Source organism: Nicotiana sylvestris, chromosome 2 (assembly GCF_000393655.2).
Source record: "Nicotiana sylvestris chromosome 2, ASM39365v2, whole genome shotgun sequence".
In the NCBI taxonomy this organism is placed as follows: Eukaryota; Viridiplantae; Streptophyta; class Magnoliopsida; order Solanales; family Solanaceae; genus Nicotiana; species Nicotiana sylvestris.
The window spans coordinates 89597704-89618622 of record NC_091058.1 but is presented as its reverse complement, the minus strand read 5'-3'; the positions used below and the strand labels follow the sequence as shown (position 1 = coordinate 89618622).

General features: G+C 32.5%; 3 protein-coding genes across 4 annotated transcripts; 1 reads left to right on the top strand and 2 right to left on the bottom strand.

Annotated features, from left to right (window-relative positions):
- Positions 1-234: 234 nt before the first annotated feature.
- LOC138885215 (uncharacterized) lies at positions 235-1412 on the top strand. Its single transcript, XM_070166128.1, has 2 exons — positions 235-867; positions 951-1412. Exons 1-2 carry the CDS (start codon positions 235-237, stop codon positions 1410-1412), a joined length of 1095 nt encoding a protein of 364 aa, XP_070022229.1.
- A 1189-nt stretch (positions 1413-2601) lies between these two features.
- Positions 2602-7162, bottom strand: LOC104211772 (uncharacterized). Of its 2 annotated transcripts, none has more exons than XM_070167440.1 (11): positions 6640-7162; positions 6407-6556; positions 6215-6312; positions 5331-5607; positions 5065-5247; positions 4856-5002; positions 4625-4771; positions 4096-4522; positions 3709-3838; positions 3086-3598; positions 2602-3003 (listed from the first exon to the last, which is right to left on the bottom strand). In XM_070167440.1, the coding sequence occupies exons 4-8, from the start codon at positions 5566-5568 to the stop codon at positions 4470-4472; spliced, it is 768 nt and encodes a 255-aa protein (XP_070023541.1). In that variant the 5' UTR covers positions 5569-5607; positions 6215-6312; positions 6407-6556; positions 6640-7162; the 3' UTR covers positions 2602-3003; positions 3086-3598; positions 3709-3838; positions 4096-4469. The 2 variants fall into 2 exon arrangements, with proteins under 2 accessions (XP_070023541.1, XP_070023542.1); XM_070167441.1 differs by having other exon boundaries at positions 4856-4999.
- On the bottom strand, positions 2778-3495 carry LOC138885214 (uncharacterized). Its single transcript, XM_070166127.1, has 2 exons — positions 3086-3495; positions 2778-3003 (listed from the first exon to the last, which is right to left on the bottom strand). Exons 1-2 carry the CDS (start codon positions 3493-3495, stop codon positions 2778-2780), a joined length of 636 nt encoding a protein of 211 aa, XP_070022228.1.
- Positions 7163-20919: the final 13757 nt, after the last annotated feature.

Below are 20919 nucleotides of genomic sequence, written 5' to 3'. Positions count from 1 at the left end.
TTTGAACTTTGAAATAAAAGTTAAGGACAACATGTCCTTAACTTTATAACTTGTAAATGTAAGTTAAGGACTGACTGTCCTAAACTTCGGGTATTTTAACCTTGTTTTATATTGTATTTTCAGGTTTCTTTATATGTTTTACGCATATGGATCATCGATAGCTGGTTGGAATCATTGTAGACCAGTGATTGCTGTTGATGCGACTTTTTTGAAATCAAAATATCGTGGTGTTTAATGATTTCAGTTTCAAAAGATGCAAATAACCAAATTTTCCCATTAGCCTTTGGAATAGCAGAATCTGAAAACAACAATTCCTATGAGTGGTACTTTAGTCAGCTTCGCAATGCAATTGGGAGCCGTGAGAATTTGATTTTTTTATCAGACAGGCATCAAGCTATTGCAAATGGCATTGTAAAGGTATATCCTGAAAGCCATCATGGGATTTGCATCTATCATTTGGAGCAGAACCTAAAGCGAAGAAAGGTGAAAAGTGAGGTCATAAAACTTTTCCAAAGTGCTGCAAGAGTATACAAGCGTAAAGAATTTGACATATACATGTCAGATATTGCAAATGTAGATAAGAAAACTTATGACTACTTGATGGAAGAACCACCGGAAAGATGGGCACGTTCTTGTAGTCCACAACGAAGATATGACATGCTCACAACAAATATAGTTGAGTCGATGAATTCAGTGCTATTAGAAGCAAGGGAGCTGCCTATACTAAGAATGATGGATTTCATTCAAGTGAAGCTACAACATTGGTTTTATGAAAGAAGAAATAAAGCAGAAGGAACATTTTATGATGTTTCTTGTTGGGTAGAGGAGGAATTGAAGAACAGAATAGATTTAGCATTTACTTTGAACGTAAGTATTATGTTTTATGTTTATATTATGATTTTGACATTTTTTAACATAATGTACTCACTTATAATTTTTCAACATTGAAGGTCTTCCCTGTTGATTCATGGCGTTCTAGAGTTGAAGAAGAAGGAATAACTTTCTTGGTGGACTTAAACAAAAGAACATGTGATTGTTTTCAATTTCAACTTGATGAATTACCATGCATACATGCAATTGCAGCTATCGAGAAGAGAAACATCAAGAAGTCTGACTTTTGTTCGCACTGGTACTTAAAGGAATCTTGGCTGAAAACATATGAAAGACAAATACATCCTGTAGGACATACTGATTCATGGATTGTACTAGAGAGTGTTAAGTCACAAATTATTAAACCTCCAGATTTCAAAGTGCCACCAGGTAGAAGGCAAAAGAAAAGGCATATTCCTGCTACCGAGCCATCAAAAATAAAATTCAAATGTGGTCGTTGCAGAAGAATTGGTCATAATAGAACAGCTTGTATATATTCTCCGGCACTCCATCCATTTTCAAGAAAGCATAGAGAAGAGTAGAAATATACACTTATGTTTATCGACTCTTTTAAGTTTTTGCTATAGATTGTATTCATTATTATTCTAATTTGAGCGGATGCCTAGATTTTCAATATTTATATCTTGTTACGTTCTTTTAATTTCTTTTGAGTTCAACAATTAAAAGTTATTAACAGGAGTCAGTAAGTTCAACTTGCAATTTTGAAAACGTAATGACTGTCTGTCCTTAACTTTGAATTTCAAGTTCAAAAGTTAAGGACATGAGGTCCTTAAGTTATAGTCTCATGTTAAAAACTTAAGGACTGTCTGTCCTTAACTTTGAATTTTAAGTTCAAACGTTAAGGACATGAGGTCCTTAAGTTATAGTCCCATATTAAAAACGTAATGATTGTCTGTCCTTAACTTTGAATTTCAAGTTCAAAAGTTAAGGACATGAGGTCCTTAAGTTATAGTCCCATGTTAAAAACTTAAGAACTGTCTATCCTTAACTTTGAATTTCAAGTTCAAAAGTTAAGGATATGAGGTCCTTAAGTTATAGTCCCATGTTAAATACTTGAGGACTGTTTGTCATTAACTACAGGAGTCCTTAAGTTTGAAATACAAGTTAAAAACTTAAGGACTGTCTGTCCTTAACTTTAAATTTTAAGTTCAAACGTTAAGGACATAGGTCCTTAAGTTATAGTCCCATGTTAAAAACTTGAGGACTGTTTGTCATTAACTACAAGAGTCCTTAAATTTGAAATACAAGTTAAAAACGTAATGACTGTTTGTCCTTAACTTTAAATTTCAAGTTCAAAAGTTAAGGACATGAGGTCCTTAAGTTATAGTCCCATGTTAAAAACTTGAGGACTGTCTGTCCTTAACTTTGAATTTTAAGTTCAAAAGTTAAGGATATGAGGTCCTTAAGTTATAGTCCCATGTTAAAAACTTGAGGACTGTCTGTCCTTAACTTTGAATTTTAAGTTTAAAAGTTAAGGATATGAGGTCCTTAAGTTATAGTCCCATGTTAAAAACTTGAGGACTGTTTGTCATTAACTACAGGAGTCCTTAAATTTGAAATACAAGTTAAAAACTTAAGGACTGTCTGTCCTTAACTTTAAATTTTAAGTTCAAACGTTAAGGACATGAGGTCCTTAAGTTATAGTCCCATGTTAAAAACTTGAGGACTGTTTGTCATTAACTACAGGAGTCCTTAAGTTTGAAATACAAGTTAACTTTTGAAATTGTAATTTTGCATAGCTGTTACAAAAAATTACGCTATGCCAACAAAACAAAATATAAGTGCCTTTTCACAAATTTACAGAATATTTCAGAACTATCCTAAACTGGCATAATTCAGATGTCACCTTTACAGCAATTTTATACAAAAATAACACCACAATTTCTTTACAACTCCTTTGGACAGAATGTTTCATTTTCACTCTCATAATCATCACCAACATTTTCTGGTGGAGTATCATAACCAGAATTTCTTTTCCATTCACCATGTGCCCAAAGATTTGCAGCAAGTTCTTTTCGAAAGTCTTTTATGTCTTCGGGTTGGAATTGCTGCACGTCCTTTCCAATCATCAGCAACTCGGCAAATTTGATCAGGAATGCACCACAATCAGTCCTAAGAGAAATGTAAGATATGCAGTGAATTAAACAATAAATCTTAAGTACATATAAATAATATAACAAATAATAACACGTACGATCCAGTTTGGTGTGGTGATCTTTGCCACTGTATATCAAATTTGTTGAAGACATTCCCAAAAGACTTGTGATTTTTGTCAAACTGTGAGAACTTTAGCAAATGGGGGATCATGCGTGCATACATTTGCATGTAGTTCATTCCTGCTTCATATGGCTCACTGTATATGGAATCATATACATCAATCTTTTTTTGATTCAAGTCCAATACTCCCAACAAAAAGTGTGTCATAGCTTCATCATCTTCTGAAGGAAGCTGACATGGAAAAAAGATTTTGTCAACCTTAGTCCATGCAATTCCATATCTACGGCTGTCCCCCCACACATATGGTGTCAGAAATAACTGATTATCACCAGCACACCAAAACTCATCACTAGCATCTTCACTGAAATCTTTATACACAAGTGCCATATAATTATCAAAAAGAACATCAGTAGTTGTGCATCGAAAAAGGATGATCGCGAGGGTGGTAGCATTCCTTCTTTCTCAGATAATAGAGAGCAATGTCAATATGCTTCATAAAAAGGCAAAAAATAAAACAAATCAATAACAAATCAGTCATAAAATAATGAAAAAATGATAAATTAATAATAGAAAAAATAAATGCCTTGTGAATTATCTAACCTTATCATCAAGAACAAATTTGCTATCTGAAAGCTCAAGGAAAAACATTTTGCTACTGATTTTTTGATGATACAATTTGTATGGTTTTTTCCTCAAACTATTATCATCAGCATATAAATCAATTTGTCCCCTGAAAATTTTGAAAATGTCAAGTTAGAATTTTGAAAACTTTAATCTATAACTTAAGGACCAAGTGTCCTTAGCTTTTGAATTTGATACTCAAACTTAAGGACTGCATGTCCTTAGCTTATGAATTTTGAATTCAAACTTAAGGACAAGAAGTCCTTAAATTTTAAACTTGAATCTATAAGTTAAGGACAGTTAGTCCTAAATTAGTCTTACAATCACAGAAGTTAAGGATGTAGTGAAACACATTAAGAGACTTACTCTTTTTTGCAACCTCTCCTTTTCTCCTTGCCCAACCACACAATGAATTTCTTCACTAATTTTTCATCTTCTTTGGCATAATGAAAAATACACCTACGAGTATAGGTTGATTTTATCCAACGTGAACTCTTCAGAGTATTTTGATTGTCTGCCTTGGAACTTACTGCTTTTCCTTCCTTATCAAAAGGAGATTTCAACTGCCAGCTTAACTTCTTGTTCCTTTTACCTCAACCAAGTTCTTCTTCAACATTTCATTCACCCTCCATAGTCAAAGTCGCATCAATGTCCATTAGCTTACTTGGAGGAGTAGGAGTAAGAAGAGAAAATGACGGACCATCATAACCAATACTGTCTCTCTTTCTTTTCCTTCTATATTAGTTAATATTGTCATCATTGGTGTCCTCTTTGTTTTCCTCTGCTGGCGACACTATATATATATATATACATATTCATATTAGTTTTCTGCAACAGGTCGAATGAAAAGACAAAATTTCAATTGTACATATAATAATTAGGGCACAATCAGTACCTGTCTTCTCCACAGTACCTTCTTGTGTTTTTTCAAGAGACAACTCAGCTAAAATATTACGTGCAACATTTTCTTTTTCTTGCAATTCCACATTTTCTTTATCTTGCAGTTGTTCACCATGATCTTTAGATGCTTGTTGACAAGATTCTGCAAAAATATTTACAACAGCTAACATGTTAATAATCTTTAATTAAAACAAACATATATAAAATTAAAAAAGCACTGCCTAACCATTTGCAATATCCAAGATCATTCCAGCTACATCATCATCATCACATATTGCATCTATAGATTTGTAACCAATCTCACTTCTGCCTATGTCTTGAGATTGTAGTCCAGTTTTCTCTTGATACTGCACTCCAGCTTCTTTGCTTGCTGCTTCAAAAGATACAATATATAATGAAATAAAGATACAATATATAATGAAAATTTTATCTAACCTTGACTGGCACAAGTTTGAACTCCAAATTTTTCTTTGTATGACAGCGGTGTAGAGAGATCATACGTTCCTTCTAAGCATTTGCATACAATCTCGCTGACACTTGTCCCCAATGGACTTGTTAAATCCTCCTGTGATTGCAATCCACAAACTCTACAAATTTTCTCCGGCACTCCACAAACTTCTGCATGCACATGCATAGTTTATATGTATTAATCTATTGAATATACATTTCAACGAAAATAAAAAGAAAAATCTATAACTAACCTTTCCCAATATCAGTAACATTTTCAGTTTCATCATCTAGATGTGCATCTCTAAATTCTCTTTCATACTGACCCTCTGCATGCACATCCATATAATCACGTTCAACACCACCTGCATCTTGGTTGAATATGCCAGTACGCTCAGTAGCACGACAATGATCATCAACTCCATATTTTCTAATTGGAACACTAGATTCTCTATCTGTGTTCATCTGATCAGCTTTCCCAAACATGTTCATCAAAGTATCAAGCTTTGATCCTATAGTTTTCTTTAAATCCTGAGAAAGCAACTAAGTTACAAAGAGAAGGACATGTTTAAAACTTAAGGACAGACAGTCCTTAAGTTTGAACTTAAAGTTCAAAACTTAAGGAAATGCAATCCTTAAGTTTGAACTCCAACTTCAAAAGTTAAGGACAAGAAGTCCTTAACTTTGAATTCCAAGTTCAAAACTTAAGGACATAATGTCCTTAAGTTTTATTTCAAAGTTCAAAAGTAGGGACAGGCAGTCCTTAAGTTTGAACTTAAAGTTCAAAACTTAAGGAAATGCAATCCTTAAGTTTGAACTCCAAGTTCAAAAGTTAAGGACAAGAAGTCCTTAACTTTGAATTCCAAGTTCAAAACTTAAGGACATGATGTCCTTAAGTTTCATTTCAAAGTTCAAAAGTAAGGACAGGCAGTCCTTAAGTTTGAACTTAAAGTTCAAAACTTAAGGAAATGCAATCCTTAAGTTTGAACTCCAAGTTCAAAAGTTAAGGACAAGAAGTCCTTAACTTTGAATTCCAAGTTCAAAACTTAAGGACATAATGTCCTTAAGTTTCATTTCAAAGTTCAAAAGTTAAGGACAAGAAGTCTTTATCTTTCAATTCCAAGTTCACTGAAATTACCTTGATTTCGTTCTCAATCTTTTTTCTGATACAACAATTTTCTGATTAACTCTGGTAACTTCTGCTTGCAAATCCTTCTTAAAACTCTCTGATAATCTCTGAATCAAAAAACATATATATAAAAAAAAGGTGTTTGTAAGCAAGAAATAATCAAATAAAAAACTAATACTATTCAAAGGCAGAAACACATACTTTAACAATTTCCTTAAGTACGCCTTCGTCAAATTGTGTGGAAGAAGACCTTGAGCCTTGATCTTGTGAAACTGGCTCCTCCACACAAAGAGGCTGTGTATCTTCTTCTTCCACGGGAATAAAGGGTGACACCTCAATCAACTTAAACACCTATTATATAAGAAAAACTAAACATAAGTATACATAACTAAAACAAATAAACAAAAAAAGAGATAGTAATTACATTAACTTACTTTTTTATTATGGAAATATTTTCTACAAAGAGCATCAAATTGTGGAGACTTCATTTCAGAATAACATAACATTCGAGGATAACCAACTTCTTTGAAGTTCACAAATTGTTTCTCTTGGAAAATAGGAAGTACTTCCATAATCCAGACACAAAACGCAAAAGGAAAGCCAACTAAAGTGTAGCTATCAATATCTTTTTCTTTCTCTTTCTCCTTCTGAACATCATTCTCATTTGATTTCAAGCAACTCTTCAATGATTTTAATAGCGTCTCATAAGCAAGAGAGCCCCAGTTGAAGGAAGCGCAAAGTGCATCATCGTCAACAATTTTCATTATTTGCTCCGACACATTCCTATTTTTCCTCTTGCCCATCAAAACCGACTCAACAAAATAGAGTGTTGCCAACTTCAAAGCATCATCATCACTGCCAGCAAATGATGAAGTTGTACCATGTGGGCGACTAGAAATAAAACTATACAAATCAGCCAACTCAATTTTGTCCTTTCCAGGGAAATAGACTCTTAAAAGCCTATTCTCTTTCTCATTTAAACCTTTCATGTCAAGCGACGAATAAGACTTCAAACCAGTAATAATATGGAATGCATCACGAGTAAACTTAATATCGTGGTCAAATACCTTGAAGGTCATCGAATCAGGTTCATTACTAACAATTTCAGAAAGCAATACACAGTGCATAAGTTTACCCGAGAACTTCACACTTTGTAATCTGATGAAGTTGCCAAAAATGCTTTCCCTCAATTTCTTCCATTGGCTATTTGACAGAAAACTTTTAATTGTTTCCTTATATTGAAAATCTCTTTTCCAATATACCAGAAAATTACGCCAATCGTCAAAATCAAACAAATGATCGCCTTCCATTATAACACTAGAAAAGAAGGAAAAACAAACAAAGATTAGGACTTAACTTAAAATTTCAAGTTTAAAAGTTAAGCAAATACAATCCTTAACTTTAAATTTTAAGTGCAAACGTTAAAGAAATACAGTCCTTAACTTATACTTTCAACTTCCAAAGTTAAGGACACTTAGTCCTTAACTTCAAGTTTCATGTGCAAAAGTTAAGGACAATAAGTCCTTAACTTTAAATTGTAAATGCAAAGGTTAAGGAAATACAGTCCTTAACTTATACTTTCAACATCCAAAGTTAAGGACACTTAGTCCTTAACTTCAAGTTTCATGTGCAAAAGTTAAGGACAATCAGTCCTTAACTTTAAATTTTAAGTGCAAACGTTAAAGAAATACAGTCCTTAACTTATACTTTCAACATCCAAAGTTAAGGACACTTAGTCCTTAACTTCAAGTTTCATGTGCAAAAGTTAAGGACAATCAGTCCTTAACTTTAAATTGTAAGTGCATAGGTTAAGGAAATACAGTCCTTAACATATACTTTCAACATCCAAAGTTAAGGACATTTTGTCCTTAACTTCAAGTTTCATGTGCAAAAGTTAAGGACAATCAGTCCTTAACTTTGAATTCCAACTACAAAATTTAATGTCGTTTCTTCCTTACATTTAATAAACACAGTTAACTGAAAATTCATAATCACAGTAAGCTTATGAATTTCTACAACTATTTTTATGAAATATACCTACATAATCAAATATATTGAATCAACCACAAACACATTTCAAATTTCACACACTAAAAATTTATCAAAAACAGAATCACACAAAATATACTACACTGAATCAACATATAATGCTAATTTTTGAAATTTCACACATACTTCACACGGCATTGAACCAACTTACAAATAAAGAAAAACGAAGATGACGGAGAAGATGACGGAGAAGATGAAGGACAGAAGATGACGGAGAAGATGAAGATGACGGAAGATGACGGAAGATGACGGAGAAGATGAAGGAGCAGAAGTTTAACTGAGATTGCAATTTGAATACGAGGAAGATGAAGAAACACAGAACTCTGAACGAATGAAATAAGGGTTCTCGTCGATTTTGGGATTATACAAGAAATAGAGAAAGGGTAATTGTGTCTTTTCCCCCTTAGTAGTGGCTATTTTTGATAAGCATTTTAAATAGTGGATAAAAATTAAATACACCCTTATTTAGTGGCTACTACACGCCATTTTCACACATTCGTTGTCATTATTCTTTTATACATATACTAGACTAGTTCTTCTGCACGTGAAAGCTGAATCATGTAGTATATTTATAAAATAATATTAATATTCTTAAAATAAAACTTTGAGTAAATAATTATACATGAAAGAATAAGATGTAAGTTTCTCTAAATGATCAATATGGATCAACGTATTGGTGGCTTGTTTGTCGAAATCAAGATGATTGAATATATTATTGGAACCTACAAAGATGAACAATCAGAGTTTAATTAGATATATGCATGTGATTTTTTTTTACTTACTTTGCTTGTATGAGGTACATAAACGTAATGAAGCGTATCTCACCTACTATTTCCTTATAGATGATGTTTATGGTGTATCTCCCTTTCAACCATTTTGCTAGCTCAGTCATGACCACGACTTTTGTAATGAACATATAACACACATCTACTTGACCAATAACCATGGTAGAAGCCTGTTCCTTCTGAACCTTCTCCTCAAGTGCAAGTAAATGTGGATTATCATATTGGCAGGCGTTGATCTGCTCAAGCAATGACAACTATGCAACCAACACAAGCAAACACTCTATTCAATACTGAAACATGCCCCATGAAACGCTGATTAGCCAACGACTGAACCTCCAAGGCTAATGGACATATCTCAAATGAAAGAAGAGCCATATTTCCCATGGACTTCCAACTCAAGGCATCCATTATTACAAAATATATTACTTAAAATAATATTTTTTGGCACGTGCATTGCACATGTATTTCGAGTCATATGGTATATGATTTTTATAAAATAGTATCAATATATATAAAATAAAAGTTTGAATAAATAATTGTACACGAACGAATAAAGCATAAATTTTTGCGAATTATATGTTGACTTGTTCGTTGAGGGTAATTGAATATCGTTTGAATCTATGAAGATAAACAATTAAAGTTTAATCAATTGTTAACACTTTGTCATGTTAATTGTTAATTAGCTTCAGTCCACCATTTAAATTCATTATTCATACTGAATGAAAAATATTTTGATTTTGCAATAGCAAATTTTTATTAGTCTTAAATTTTCAGCAACTACTTGATGACAAATTTACTAAAAGGTCATGTTTCACCAAACTAATTTAATTAGTACTGATTTATGTAAATTTATTTTTAGGAGAAACAAATTAGCAACGAAAAATATTACAAAAATTATGAAGAATATAATGAAAGATGAAGAGATCACTATTGTAACTTTCTTCAAAGAAAACACCAGTAAGAAATTTTTTATTGAGGGCTTGTCATATGGATATGCAATGCAAGTATAAAAAAATCTTAGAGATTTGAGCAGTGAAGTTAGCGCACAAACTAAAAGTACAATTGCAACAACACTAAAATAGGATTATGTTATGAAATAAAAGCAATTTAGTAAAACATGAACAAGAAATAAAGACAATTTAGTAAAACATGAACAAGAAAGAGATAGAGAGAAAGGAAGAGATTTTCTTCTTCAATTATGTGTATTTTCCTATCTATTACAAGGCCTTTATATAGGCATGAAAAGTGAAGAAAATATGTCATGGAATATGTCATTGAACATAGAAAATATGTCATTGAATATGTCATTAACCATTTGAGAGAAAGATCATGGAGGAAGAGTAGACATCCACCATATTTTGATTTTTATCATAACACTCCCCCTTGGATGTCCATAAATAATGTGCCTCGTTAAAACCTTATTAGGAAAAAACCCTATGGGAAAAAAATCCTAATGAAGGAAAAAGAGTACACATATTTAGAAATATGCCTTTTGGTTGTCTCGTTAAAAACCTTGCAAGGAAAACCCAGTGGGACAAAACCTTGTAAGAGAAAAAGAGTACAACGCGTATTAACTCCCCCTGATGAGAGCATCAATTCACATCCTTGATCATTCACATCCCAATCTTGTACACTAGTTTCTTGAAGGTTGACGTCGGTAGAGATTTGGTGAACAAATCAGCCATATTATCACTTGAAAGAATCTGTTGCACATTGATATCACCCTTCTTTTGAAGATCATATATGGAAAATAACTTTGGTGAAATGCGATTTGTCCTAACTCCTTTTATGAATCCTCCATTCAATTGGGCTAATGTTGTATTGTCTTCATATAAAATTGTGGGTAGTTTGTAACACTTCAAATCACATTTTTCTTGAATAAGATGTATTATAGACATCAATCATACACATTCTCGACTTTCTCCATAAATAACAATTATCTCAGCATGATTAGATGAAGTATCCACGATTGATTGCTTAGTCGATTGCCAAGATATGGCAGTGCCTCCACATGTAACACATAGCATGTTTGAGATCAAGCCTTGCATATGTTAGATAAATACCCTGGATCAGCATAACCAACAAGATCGGGATTGCAATCATTGCCATAAAATAAGCCCACATCGGTAGTCCTTTTTAGATAACGCAATATGTGTTTGATTTCATTCCAATGTCTCCTTGTAGGAGTAGAGCTATATCTTGCTAAGACATTAACTGAAAAAGTTATGTCACGCCTTGTAGTATTAGCAAGATACATTAGTGCATCAATTTCACTAAGATATGGTACTTTAGGATCAAGAAGTTCTTCATTATTTTCATGAGGTCGGAATGAATATTTATTTATATCGAGTGATCACACAACTATCGGGGTACTCAATGGATAAACTTTATCCATATCGAATCGCTTTAAAATATTTTCAGTGTATGTTGATTGATGGACAAAAATTTCATCTTTCATATACTCAATATGTAGACCAAGATGAAATTTAGTCTTTCTAAGATCTTTCATTTCAAATTCTTTCTTTAAACAGTCTACTGCTTTATGAAACCCTCCGGGAGTTCTAATGATATTTAAATCATCAACATACACGGCGATTATAACAAATTCAAATCCGGATCCTTTTACAAGGACAAATTGAATTATTTTTGTACCCTTCTTTCAACAAGTATTGTCAGGCGATTATACCACATGCGCCCTGTTTGTTTCAATCCGTATAAGGATTATTAAAGCTTTATTTAATAAATTTCTTGGAAACCTTAATATGCTCCAAGACAATTTAAATCTTTCAATGATATCCACTATACGCATATCAAGTTTTTCATATATTGCCAGATTAAAACCTGAAGTGACTATATCCACTATAAGAGAACATGTCTCCATATAATCAATGTGAGGATATTTACTAATTTTCTTGTGCCACAAGTCGTCTTTATGTCTATCGACTTGAACCTTTCGCACAAGAACACATTTATACCTCAATTGACTTTATACTTTCAGGTGTTGGACTATCCGTCCAACTTCACATTTTTCAAGTGAAGTCAATTTCATTGCGTATTTTTTATTTGGCCAATCTTTTATCCGTCCAAATTTCATGACAGATTTGATCTCAAGATCCTCGTCAATATTAATCATATTGAGCGCTACATTATATTAACAATATCGTCGACAATCATTTTATGTCGGTTCCATTATTACCCAATAAAGACATAACTTATTGAGATCTCTTTATTTCATTATTTTCAGGTACCTGAGCCTCTCCCATGAGGTCTTATGAAGTGTTATGTCGTGGTGCTCTTCTAGGGCACTTGCCTCCTTATTATGACCATTTTGAATATTTGCCCCTCTCCTTCTTCAAGGAGTTTTATCTTTGGAACCGATTGGTCTGTTACACTTCATGCGTGCCATAGACTCTGTCCCTCATGGACTTTATTCTATTTGGAGCATTAGCAGCTGAAATATGACATTTAGCTTTGGGTCAGCAAATGCGTCTGGCAATAATTTGTAAATGAATTATCACTTGAACTTCAAGTTTATATTTTCTTGTACGAGGATCTATATGTATTCATAATAATTCATTTCACGTATCACTTTCTCAGCTGCCCATTTTCTCCCCCTAATGTTGGGATCACCAACACATTTCCCAACCATCTTTGGGAACTCATCTTTGTGCATTTTGGTGGCATAATTAAATCATATAGCACATCCATATTTCTATATAGAAATTATTTGGTTCCTGACCCTGAACCGATTGTGATAGGGAGAAATTTTTATAACTTGGCTAGATGCGTACAAGTGCTGCTGTATATTAAATAATACATCTCATACCAAATTTTGTTTTTGGGAGTTTTGTTCTCATAACCAATGATTTAGCTATAATTGGAGACATACAATTTCTGCTAAACCAACTTGAATTTAAACCAGTATTATTAAGATAAATTATCATAATTTATATTCTGGAATTGTGCTCTAATAACTTGAGCAAGCAATCTTGCAAAAATAAACCGCAAGTTGATAACAAATGCACATGTGACCATAGAATAGATGCATCTATTAAAATCATATAATAGTAAACGGTTCACATGGCAGATGACTAAGCCCATATATATCACCTTTTATTCCTTCCTGAAATCAAGGGATTCAATCTCAACCTTTAAGTGGTATATCGTGAGAATAAGTAACGCAAGAGAATTCTTGAAGAAACTTTTATTACTTCAATATATGCCAATGTAATTCTCAATTAATTTTTCGCATCATAATTGAACCGAGATGGTCAACTGGTCATGCCAATTAATATTTGTTTTAGTAAAACTCTAGTTTACTTGTGGCATATGATTCCAGTATCATACTTATATTTTTGTGTAGTACAAATAGAAAGAAGATCGGGTAACCTTTCATATTTACCCGGTATGATTATAGAAATATGAAGATATTCAATCTTTCTTTCATTTATAGTCTCAATATGCCAACCACTTTGACTTATACATTTGAAACTCAAAAAGTTTCTTTTGAGACTTTACAATATCAATATCATGAATAATTTTATTCATCCGAGTAGTAACAAATTAATTTTTTTCGGAGCTCTTAACAACTTTTGTACTACAAGATCTTTTATCATACCATTCATATGGTAAATGTCTCCTTTAAGGAGAAAATTATATCATAATAAATTGTCATGGTCAAAATCATCATAAGCAAAATCATTTCTTGCTTTAATTTTGCCTTTAATAACTTTTTATAAGGCATGACAAAATAACTTTTGGCGTATCACATGTACGCGACCAATGACATATTCATGTAACCACATAATAATATTTATTCTCTTTATTTCATTCAAACCTCCCTTAGATGTGAGTTGTGTGGTATTCATATAATCATGAATTGCATGTCTTTATTCATTATTTTTATCACATATTGCCACATTCAACTTTAGGTTTGCATTCTCAATGCTTATCACAAGTCACATTCTCTTCAAGGAATGGATCATAATCAGTGACGTGCTTTATTATTTTCATACCAATTTGATGGTAAATATTGCCTTTACATTTTGAAGGACTATTTTGAGAACCCTTATTGTTCTTCTTTTATAATCATAGTGAAGATTATTATTATTTTGATATTTGGAACAGCCACATTATTGTTCAACTACTTGTTTTCATTGAAATTTATTATGCACTGCTATCACATTCATTTCAAGAATGGAGCAAATCAAGTGGGACAATTTTCATGCCTTTTCATGAAAAATATATTATTTTTCTTTAGTCATCATTATATCATCAATATGGTACATTGGGACTCAAACCCAATGTCTTACCAATATAAAGGCATGTTAGGCCATAATAAATTGGGACTCAAACCCAACTCTTATCATTATGGAGCATCAGGACTTGATCCCGATGTCTTACCCTCAATCAATGGCATAATAGGCTAAACAATATTGAGATTCATTCTCAAGCCTTAATTTCAATCACATGCCAAGAAAGTTATACACAACTAATTTGCAACTTAGCAAATCAAATTTGCTTTCTTAAATAAGTGTACAAATCTCAAATCAGCGTAAAGCTTTATTAATTATTTGTAGCATCTATATGAAATACAACCGTTTGTAGTCAGAATATTTCTTCTAAATTCTGTTAGAGTTTAAAAGGATCATAAAATTATTATCATAATATTTATTGAGTCTCTCTTAAAAATATTGTTGTTTTCAGGGTATACCCTACCTATTGGATTTGATTTAACGCCATGACTTTCCTTCACTCAATTCAACCAAGCAATTAGTGAATAAATTTATCAAAAGTACACCATATAGGTAACAACACATATATAATACTAATACATAAATTCAGCATTTATATTACCTGAAAAGTGACATTACAGGTAACAACTTACCAGTTGTAGCTTCTGCATCATTCATATAAAATACTTAAAAATGGTAAGTCAGTAGCAAGCATCAAGTAGGTCATGGATACTCAAAAATACCTCTTCTAGTAGTCATACTAATTATTGTTTGCTTTCAAATGATACGACCATGAATTATGAAGTATACTTTCTCAATAGCTGGTTTGTTTTCCAATTTTCAAAGAAGTAATTAATCAACCTAGATAAAGATGTGAAGTATTTCTTGTTTTCTTCAAGATGATTTATGCTTTTAATCAGTATGACCATTTTTTTATTCCTTTTTTTTGTACTATATGCAAGTGTAAAAATTCAAAAGGAAAAAAAATATTCATCCTAGTAAAAGAAAATGTTAAAAGCGGCAGGACAGATTGAAGATAAATAACACACAAATATGCATAAGACAATTTATATAAAATATCCTTGGTTACCATGACATGCATCATATCAACAATTAACTGCTACTATGATTTTCACATATAGAACTTCGAAAATTTTATTCCATTCATGTGATATAAAAGATGTAATATTAATATGTGCTTATGCAATACAGGTGTAGTACGAAGTTGTGTGCATATGAGATTTTAAAGGAATGACAAGTATAAGATAATCATACCTTCTTACATTTCATTACTTACCATATGTAGTTTCTCTTTACATTTAACCATGTGATGATATGTATAGCTTCTAACTGTAATTTTTCCGGATGTAGGAAATTTTTTTGTAGATATATATACAATTGGTTAGAGACTCGTGCTGATAACATGTTATGAAATAAAAGCAATTTAGTAAAACATAAACAAGAAATAAAGACAATTTAGTAAAACATGAACAAGAAAGAGATAGAGAGAAAGGAAGAAATTTTCTTCTTCAATTGTGTGTATTTTCCTATCTATTACAAGGCCTTTATATAGGCATGAAAAGTGAAGAAACTATGTCATGAAATATGTCATTAAACATAGAAAATATGTCATTGAATATGTCATTAACCATTTGAGAGAAAGATCATGGAGGAAGAGTTGACATCCACCATATTTTGATTTTTATCATAACAGATTAACATTTTTAGTGCATTTGTTCTTGGAAAATTATGGAGGAAAGTTCTAAAGGCTGTATATACATGTTAAATATTAGACACACACACTGAACAAAATTGTGGACATCGAAGAAAGCTACAGATAAAGAAGTTTAAGCTAATAGAGTTTGCATGACATATTACCTTTCTTATGATTCCGAAAATTAGATGAAGACAAATTTGTTAGAGAGCTATGAATTTATTTGCAATAATAAAGGCAATTGCCAATTCAGAATTGTTTCAAGCATTTTCTTGGATTATTTTATGTGGTTCCTCCATTCTAACTTCTAACATAATAAAGTTCTTCGTTTCCTTATCTGTTGTGCATGTTCTTTGATTCAATACTTTGATGATGTCCCTTTAGCAGCGCGAACTTGCCATCCTTCTTTGATGTGCTTTCTACTTTCCATAATTCTAAAAGAAGAAATTAAGGAAAAATGAAAGAAAAGAAGAAAAGGAAAACCATGTTAGAGACATTACCGCAATGTCCCTATGTATAATCTTGGAGGAGTTTTAAGTATTCTAAAGACTCCACATTTGTACTTCAGTTACTTAAAGGAAAATTATGCGCAATTGAAAGCCATTTTCGTATTTTTCATGGATGAAATTAAAGTTGTCCTTGCCTAGAAAATGATATAGGAGCATAAATGCCTCTTCCAAAACTAATCGTTTCTAATTTGGCGTCTTCGGGGAAATGGCATGTGTGACTTTTATAATATCATGACATCCTTGACAAAGTTACAGCGCGCATGTGACATCAATAGCCATCCATTTGGTGCTAAATTATGCCAACGATTACAACTCATCATTTTGAACTTTTAAGTTTTTTTTATAAGCAAGTTATTTATGTGAATATCAACGATTTTAATAATTTAATTTTTAAATTGTGGGTTCCCATTTTTAATGTATTAATTTTTTTCCTTCACGTAAACAAATAGTTGGAAAAAACATAAGGAGATCATACTTATCTCACTTTCTTAATCTCCAAAATTGACCAAGGAAAGAAATTGAACCAGAAACATATTATTATGGTCGTAATCTACAGATACTAAATTACACCAGCATATGCGAAGAAAAAATACAAAATCGTACTTCAACAGATACCAAGTAATGTAATTTACTTTGATTTAATACACACAAAAAATAGTCAATAATTCAAAACAATAAAAGATTAAATTATGGATTAAAAAACAAAGAATTCATACGCTTTGTATCATTTTAAGCCACAAACAGCGGTAAGATTCATCAGGTAATTTCCTAGCGTCGATGCTGTCAATAGTGAGAGCACAAAAAGAAGTGGTAGAAATTTAATGTCGAACATTTACGCGAACAAATTAAAGTTTAATAACAAAAAGGGTTTATAGACAAGCCTTGTGACAAGTGAAATGTTAGATAAATTTTTATATATAGGAGGGTTGCGCTTCAGGTTTGTTCATCATAAATGAGTGCAAGAAAGGGCACGGTTAAACGACACTTTTCATTATTAATGTGAAACGTTTAACATTCACAACTCTTCAGAACAATTTTGTCCTTCTTATTTAAATATTATATTTTTTAAAAGTAAGATAATTAAATTTTTAAAAGGGTAAAAAAGTAATTTAACTTTTGACTTAAGGGCTTCCCACTTTTAATATAATATAGATAGATAGATATAACATGGGATTCAATGTATTTTTTGACATTTTAGCTCCATAGCAATGAAATTCAAGAAGATAAATTAGGGCTAGTAATTTGCGCATGCTACATATAAACTGATGAATTATATTGGCGAAAGTAATTTGGATCAAATTTGTAGCTATTTTGTGAAGATAACTAAACACTAATTTCCCAAACTAATTTGGCTAGTAGCCATAACCCTCTCTTAAAAAAACTGAAAATCATGCTAATAAATAGTCCAGCATTCTGAAATCTAAAAGAAAGAGAAAGCATGAAACATAAATATGACATCCATTAAAAACAAAAAGAATTGCGTAACAGTCATAAGGAGCATTTCACCTAGACAAAATCAAATTTCTACTATCCTTCATGTTAAGAAACAATTTTGGTGTTACAAAGTAGAACTTTGATTTTAGTTGTAGAGAGAAGAGAGTTGCGTGATTCTACCTCTATGCAGCCTGATTTTCACTCCCATGACGGTTGTTTAAGAAAATGCCTAGATATAGGTGAAAGAGTAATTATATTTGTAATGCATATATTCTTTTTTCGAGCTTCCCTACGGTGATTCTCACGCTCAAGCAATAATTCAATTTGAATGAAGATGAAACTCTTCAGAACTTCACTGTCTGAAATGATTCAAAATGCTAACTTTTGTTCTTCTCTTCAGATATTACATTTTGTTCTGAACTTCTTCTGAGTCTTACATTTTGTATTCTATTCGACTACACATTTGTTTGACGTCTCCAAAAACTCTGTGACACTCTTCTGAATAATGAAGTGCCATAATCCTCCATGGGGCCTGGATGCATTTGCTGCAAAGTCTATCCTTCACAAAACAGACACAGAGATATCTAATTTTCAGCACTTGGGAATCCGAAAAAGAATCATCTTTCAAATTCATAGCAAAAAGACCACCATTTTTATTGTTGAAGAGTTTCAATTTTTGGCCTCAAACAGTCATCTCAGATTGAAAACTAAAGCTACTCTATCAAGAAACGAATATCGTCAGTCTATTCATTTAGCTGAATTTGAAGGGACGTCTTCGAAATTCAGAAAAAGTCTAATGCAAATAAAATTACTACTATGATATATTTTTTCATCGTTATCTACCGCCAAACACACTCCTACATTTTACACATAAACAAACACTTCTCCATTTAGTTCTTCTCTGTATTTTTTCAACTCAAAATTCTAATATTTCCTTCCCTTTATAGACAGAAAATGTCGAGCGAAGACCATATATGGAAAGACAAAATGAAAAGAGATTAAGGACAAAAAAAGAGAAGAACAATAACTCACATCAAACATAAATCTAAGCCACGAAGTTGGAAAATTATAAGAGAATCAGGTAAAAATTAAGGCAAAAATTTAGAGTGAAGTTGATCAAAAATTGCAAAACTCAGCTGAGAAGAAGGTGAAGAGAGCTCAAAGAACTATCCATGAAAGCCTGAAAAAACTGACGAAGGAATCGATGTTTCTTGAATGCCTGTTGTATCTGTTGTTAGTAAATTGGAATACGATACATAAAAATTGATATTTCTAGAACTAAGAAAAAAGAAAAGGATTAAGCACTTTTATGATAGGGTAAATGACAAAGATGCCCTTAGTCGACCATCTTCTCCTTTCTATATAATAGAAATATTAAATTTGAATATCCTTAGCAAAATTTTCTGAATTAGCTAGCAATTAGTGTTTGAGCAAATAAATGCTAAACCAATTAGTAATAAGTTAATGAGGTAAATCTCAGTTGAACTTAATAAATCCTAGACCAAATTGAATAAAACTCTTGTATAACGAGTAGAGTTTAGGAGTACTAAATAGTAAACTTAATATGATATGATTGACAAAATATGTAATATCATAAATATATAATAAATGCAAGAAATGACAAAGGTTATAATGTAAAGGAATTGTCATCCAATGATTGTGTGATTGGATATTTTCTTTGTCTGACGACGTGAAAAAGTAAGCAGTCAATATATGCATGAGATCTTGAGATTTATGAATAAAGGTCGAACAACATGTGCTTGGATAAAATGAATAAGAAAACTCTTTTGTATATTCTTCTCTCAACTATACAATATCTCTTAACTCTCAAAAAGGCAATTCCTCTCTTTCTTCCCTATCTTTTCCTATTTATAAGGGACATTCCCCAAAAAACCCTAAAAATACAACATAAAGAATATCCAAAGGAATATTCTTTAGACTTACTTCTGAATTTAAGTTACCGTTACTGTCCTATCTTAGCTGCCCGCTTCTAGTGTCGGCTTTTATGAGGACGACCTTCAGTCGTTATGTCATGGTCGATCCCGTATTTTGTCTTGCTAATCCGTTGTCGTGGTTACCAAATTTGGACCTATACAGTTAGTCCCTCCGCTTATTGAGGTCATAGCCCCGCACGTCCTCGATAAGCGGACATCATTCATTTTCGTCGTAGGAGAATTTGGCTATTAAATCACGTCGAGTCGACTAATATTGAGAAAACGATACAACCTGTAGGACCTGATAAATATGGTTGCCAAGATGTGACGTCACTACCACGTGCGTCATCATTGTACATCTTTCCGAGACAACGTCTGTGTGCTTGTCACTTCGGTTTTAGCGCCATTAATAATCCTTTACTTTGATTCTCGCACCACCCAGCCCTATAAATAGGTGAGGGTTTTGTTTCTTGAGAAACTTCTGGCATTTCCTTTCTTGCATGTACATTATTTTCCTTTGATCATCTTTATCAGTTCTTGTTATGAGCTCTGTTTTTGCGATTCCATTTCTCATCTTCCTGTTTAGTCACCGTCTTTCTCTTTAGGTTTAATAGCACACCTTCCGTTATCGAGATGTCCCGAACCCCTCGTGTACATGACGAAGTTTTCAACACCGATCCGTTGTCAGTGGCCCCTCCTTCCGGTGGTGAGGATTTCGTGGTTGAGGAGGATGAGAGTTTTCCTACCGTAGAAAAGATACTCCCCACAAACCCTTTATCCAGGAACGATTTTCATAAAGAACCTGCCCCTTCTCCCGTTCTAGTGATATATGAGATCGGACCGTCTTATATAGATGAACTCCGGTCTACATACCATATTCCTTCTCACGTCAAGATATTTCCATCTGGGGGGGGGGGACATCGTAGAGGTCCATAGACCTGGGTACTGTGCTTTTTATGTTTACCCTTTCATAATTGGTCATACTCTTCCTCTTCTTCCACTGATGGAAGAGTTCTGCCGGTTTTATGACATCTTCCTGGCACAACTGTCTCCGT

Bases quoted from the DNA above. Each gene is read 5' to 3' on its own strand.
- LOC138885215 (XM_070166128.1), top strand. From the start codon at position 235: ATGATTTCAGTTTCAAAAGATGCAAATAACCAAATTTTCCCATTAGCC. The intron at 868-950 runs GTAAGTATTATG...TCAACATTGAAG, and splicing joins ATTTAGCATTTACTTTGAAC to GTCTTCCCTGTTGATTCATG.
- LOC138885214 (XM_070166127.1), bottom strand. From the start codon at position 3,495: ATGGCACTTGTGTATAAAGATTTCAGTGAAGATGCTAGTGATGAGTTT. The intron at 3,004-3,085 runs GTACGTGTTATT...CATTTCTCTTAG, and splicing joins TCACCACACCAAACTGGATC to GACTGATTGTGGTGCATTCC.
- LOC104211772 (XM_070167440.1), bottom strand. From the start codon at position 5,568: ATGAACATGTTTGGGAAAGCTGATCAGATGAACACAGATAGAGAATCT. The intron at 5,248-5,330 runs GTTAGTTATAGA...ATGTGCATGCAG, and splicing joins TGTTACTGATATTGGGAAAG to AAGTTTGTGGAGTGCCGGAG. The intron at 4,772-4,855 runs GTTAGGCAGTGC...ATATTTTTGCAG, and splicing joins GATCTTGGATATTGCAAATG to AATCTTGTCAACAAGCATCT.